At 42.9% G+C, this 5,255-nt stretch overlaps 1 protein-coding gene across 1 annotated transcript in view; it reads left to right on the forward strand.

Annotated features, from left to right (window-relative positions):
• SH3GL2 (SH3 domain containing GRB2 like 2, endophilin A1) overlaps window positions 1-4,862 on the forward strand; it is a 34,139-nt gene extending 29,277 nt beyond the window's left edge. The window contains exons 7-8 of the mRNA XM_024211084.1: window positions 2,157-2,287; window positions 4,663-4,862. Coding sequence (XP_024066852.1) covers window positions 2,157-2,287; window positions 4,663-4,862 — 331 coding nt within the window. The remainder of the gene's footprint in view (window positions 1-2,156; window positions 2,288-4,662) is intronic.
• The last annotated feature ends 393 nt before the right edge of the window (window positions 4,863-5,255 follow it).

Consider the following 5,255-nt stretch of genomic DNA (forward strand, 5'->3'; position numbering starts at 1 on the left):
GCGGCCCTGACCGGTGCGCCGCCTGCCGGGAGGCTCCGCACCGCTCCGGTCGTCTGGGAGGGAAGGACGCGGACTGCCCTGCCGGGTTTGCTGCAGGGCGCTCCCGTCCTCCGTGCCGCTGCCCCCTACAGGGCGGCCGGAGCGGCACAACAAACAAACAAACAAACAAAAAGCGGCCGTGCCGCCTTAGGATTGGGCGGAATGCCGCCTCGAACAATTTGCCGCCCCAAGCACCAGCTTGCTCGGCTGGTGCCTGGAGCCGGCCCTGGGCGCATAGCATATGCAGCTCCCATTGAGTCACCACCTTCCTGGATTTAGCCCCTGCAATTTGAAATTCTTTTTCTAGAGATTTTTATTTTTAGCAGTCAGAATCATAGAAATGTAGGACTGGAAGGACCTCAATTGATCATCTAGTCAGTCCCCTGCACTGGGGCAGGATTAAGTATTAACTAGACCATCCCTGACAGGTGTTTGTCTAACCTGTTCTTAAAAACCACTAATGAGACCGTGCTGAGTGGGAAAAAATACTTCACGTGTCTGGCTTACAATACTCCTTCTAATACATCCCAGAATGATGTTTGCTGCTTTTTTTTTTTTTTTGCAATAGTATTACATTATGGACTCATATTTAGTTTGTGATCCACTATAACCCCCAGATCTTTGTCTGCAATACTCCTTCTTAGGCATTCATTTCCTACTTTGTGTTTGTGCAATTGATTATTCCTTCCTAAGTGTAATACTTTGCATTTGTCCTTAATGAATTTCATCCTGTTTATTTCAGACCATTTCTCCAGTTTGTCAAGATCATTTTGAATTCTAATCCTGTCCTCCAAAGTGCTTGCAACCCCTCCCAGCTTGGTATCATCCACATACTTTATATGTATACTCCCTATGCCTTTATCCAAATCATTTATGAAGATATTGAATAGGACCGGACTCGGGACAGATCCCTGCAGGACCCCACTTAACATGCCCTTCCAGCTTGACAGTGAACCATTGATAAGTATTCTCTGAGGACAATTTTCCAACCGGTTGTGCACCCACCTTATAGCAGGTTCGACTAGGCTATATTTCCCTAGTTTGTTTATGAGAAGGTTATATGAGACTGTATCCAAAGCTGTACTGAAGTCAAGATATATCACATCTACTGCTTTCCCCCTATCCACAAGGCTTGTTACCCTGTCAGAGAAGGATATTAGGTTGTTTGGCATGATTTGTTCTTGACAAATCCATGTTGACTGTTACTTATCACCTTAGAATTAAAAGAATAATTAAGTCGGTTGAACAATCCATAACATTGCCATTGGGAGAATGGGTATCAACTGCAGTTGTGGTCCCTTCTGCGAGATAACTGTCCCCATTTACAAATGAAATTACTTTGCTCCTGAAAATCAATGTGGTAATCTCACCCTTACCCAGCCTTGTAATCCTCACAAAAGTAGCACCTTTGTTCAGATGAGGCCCAGGAGTGGAACAGCAGAGATCTTGTGGGTCAGAATCAAGCTGAAGAGCTGGCTACAGATGTTTGTGCAGCACCTGCCCTCACTAGATGTCACTGAGACTATGTTGTTTGTCCCTTCCTTTCATGAGCCCTCCCTTCACTATGGTCTTGTCTTAACTGCTAAAAAAAAAAAAAGTGTTTAACCTGGAAGTAACTTATATGCATGAGCTATCCTAAGGCAAAAACACAGTGAAGAATAGGCACTTCAGTTTTACCATGAGATAAACAGCCCTATACTGCTTCCAGGGGTTGACCTTGGTGATCTTGCATCACAGTAAAATGAAAGTACCTGGTCTTCATTGTGTTTTTACCTCAGGATAGTCACCTGTGTTAGTTATCAGGAGGTAAAAAATTCTCCTTTTGTAGCAATTGAAGACAAGGCCTATGAGTCAAAGGCAAACCATTCTAATATGCTAATTCATAGTGGAGGAGAAGATTAGCAGCCCCACACAGTGATGTCAAATGATGTGTTTTTTGCAGTGCAGACTAATCTAGCAGCTGGAAGCCACTCCATGTACCGAACTCTGTTTAGTCTGAGCACGAACTTCAGCCTTGGCAGTAAAGGAAGAAAAACCTCCATCTTTTACTAATCTCAGTATGTGGTTTGTTCACAAGAAACTAGCTCTGTATATTTAACTGTCTTCACATTTTGCAGAATAAAAGAAGCATCAACTCAGCCCAGAAGAGAATACCAGCCAAAACCCCGCATGAGTCTGGATTTTTCCAGTGGTGAGAATACCCAGTACAATGGAGGGATATCCCAGACCAGCACCCCTAAACCAACAGGTAAAAGGAATGAGGAAGGAGAATGTAGTCTTGTCTGTCTGAATCTTTTGCTATGATGCAAAAGCATGAAGCTCACTTTTCAACTTAGCTTTCCCACAACCAGAATATAACCAGCCACTGCAAAGGGAGGAGGGGTAAAGGTATAAGGGAGAAGAGGGAAGAGCTATTGAAACTAAATTATCAATTGCACTGAAGGAATTAGTCTAATGGCCAACTCGGGCACAGTTCTCCTTATAAAGGACTCGGATACTATGGTGTTGGGTATATTACAAACACCTAGATAGGTAGATGATCCATTTTATTAATTCTGTGGCTTAGTGGTCAGTGATTCCATCCACCACAGCATCCTAAAGCAATGGTGTCACATTAAACTTGCCTTAAAATTTAGATCTTGTAAAAATGGATACTTAGAAAACCTAGAGGTCAATTGAAACATTTCCATGAAAATGTATCGCGCCCTCACCCCCAAAGCACTCCTATGCAGTCGTTGAAACTCAGATATCGCAGCTGATCTTGAAAGTGAAAATGACAATGAACAAAACTGAAACTGATGGAACTGATGTTCATTGTTCAGATGAGAGAAATGCAAATTAAACAAAGTGCATAAACAGTGACAAATGTCTTATTAGTAACTTAAGTAATCACTTTGTTTAAAATGTTCATATGTTAAGATGACATCACTTTGCTCCTTGCAGGAATGCTTTGTCATCACATGTCATTGTGATAAGGGGTGTTCTCTCTTCCTGGACCCAATCTTGCAAGGTCCTGAGTACCCTCTACTCCCATTGATACCAGTGGGAATTGTAGGCACACACCACCTTGCAGGATTGGATGTTTTCTCCCCCTAGTTCTGTAATCAGGATTTCCTTCCTCCCCATCAGATTTTGATGTGCATGTTTGACATCCTCAATGTGGATTCACAACACCAGCTCCATTTTGTATTCTGTAATAGCAGCTAGAAGCTGCCCTGTAATTTCAAACATCCCTCCTCACCCCCACAGTGCCAGAGGGAATGAGATGCAGATTCCTAGTGCAGCCTGTGACCTATTAATGCTCTCCCAGTCACAACACCAGCTGTTTTTTCTTCATTTTTTTTGTGCTGGGACTAGGACTGATGTGATGTAAGTTTAACTCTTTTCTGCTACAGAAACAAAAATACAAAGAGAGTTAAATGCAGATGATGCTGTATCTTCCACAAACTATATTGTCCTCTCATGGTAGATACTGGCATTTGACTTTGCAAAGAATAGATTGCCAAGGTTCCTCAGTAGGAGCCCCATCATGTGAAGTGCTGAGCACCTCCAGAGAGTTTAATGCTTTGAAAGTTGTAGAATAAGAGGCTCTTCAGCAACCACTGAGAATGGGAGAGAATTGGAAAAAAAGAGTCTCAAAGACTTAGGCCTTGTCTATGTTTAAAAGTTTTGCCAATATAGCTGTACAGGTGTACCTATACTGCCATCCCTCCTAGTGTAGATACAGTTATACCAGCAAAAAAAAAAAAAGTGCTATTGTTTGTATTGTTTATGCTAGTTCCCTCAGTGACATGTCTACACTAGAAAATGCTCTACTGGTATAGGAATACCAGTTCTTATTAGTGTATGCGCAACATGCCTCAGTGACCAGGATTCATCACGAAATTTGGTCTGCTGTTTGGATCATTAGCTTCCCCAGCTTGGGCCGGATGCTGACGGTGAGTGTGACATGAACGCTTATCCGTGCCCGCCAGGAACACCAGTGTACCAGCAATGTGCTCCTAGTGTGGACATATCTACTCTGGCAAAGCTGACCTTTGTACCTGTATAGTAATCCCAACCACCTCCTCCCCCAATGCTCTGAGTGAAACAAGCTATTAAAAGTGAAGTTTTGCCAGTATAACTGTGTCTACACTAGGGGCTTCTGCTGCAATAACTATGTTGGCTGGGGATCACACCTCTTCATGCTCCTGACCAACATAGCTGTGCTGTCAGAAGTGTGTAGTGCAGACATGGTCTGAACTATATCAAGAAGAGTACTTTTATGTCAGTATAACTGCATCTACAATAGGACTTTTGCTTTGTCATGAAAAAAATCACACCCCAAACTGACAGAATTGTTGGCAACACTTAAGTGTAGACCAGGCTTAGCTTGTTGTTTTCAGGGTTCTAGAACACCCGGTTAACAAAGCTTCAGATATGGGAATTTGAGAAGTACCTGTACCATAAATTGATGTCTGCTTTGAGGGCATTTTATTAGTTCTAGTTTTGGATGATGTCAAGGAGCCGTAAACACAATGGGAATTGTAATAGAAGTGGTGAAACATGCTAATGATAATAACCAGGAGAGTCTGTAGTTACCAAGATTTCTAAGCACTGTTTCATTGTGTCCCTTCTTTTTAGGTATTGCAATGGATCAGCCATGCTGCCGAGCTCTGTATGACTTTGACCCTGAAAATGAAGGGGAGTTGGGCTTTAAAGAGGGTGATGTCATTACCCTCACTAACCAGATTGATGAGAACTGGTATGAAGGGATGCTTCATGGCCAGTCAGGCTTCTTCCCTATCAACTATGTGGATATTCTGGTACCTTTGCCCCATTAGGATGGCTGACTCATCACCTCTTGACCCAGATAGTCATGTTGATACCACTGCTTTCAAACTGCTGCTTACTACACCTCACAAGTGCAAACTGCAGTGGTTAAAGTCATCAAGTCCCACTGAGCATCTTTGGTTTACATGTTGTCATGCGGCATAGTGGTGATGCGTGGTATCTTCTGAGGCAGCACAACATGGCATGCGGATTTGTACGCTATGGTGTGCCAGCCCGTGGTAACCAGAGCCATTGTTTGTACGGTATTAGGGAAACAATGGCACGCAAAAGTGATGACTCACAGTGAAGTAGAGGAAATCAAGTGTGTTGTTGGGAAGATAATGCCTATCACCACTGTATTACTTTTAAGTCTTAGTTCTTGATCAAAAGAGGGAAAAAGTTCT

The sequence above is a fragment of the Terrapene carolina genome, unplaced genomic scaffold (genome assembly GCF_002925995.2).
Source record: "Terrapene carolina triunguis isolate 2854851 unplaced genomic scaffold, T_m_triunguis-2.0 Scaffold113, whole genome shotgun sequence".
NCBI classification, from domain to species: domain Eukaryota; kingdom Metazoa; phylum Chordata; order Testudines; family Emydidae; genus Terrapene; species Terrapene triunguis.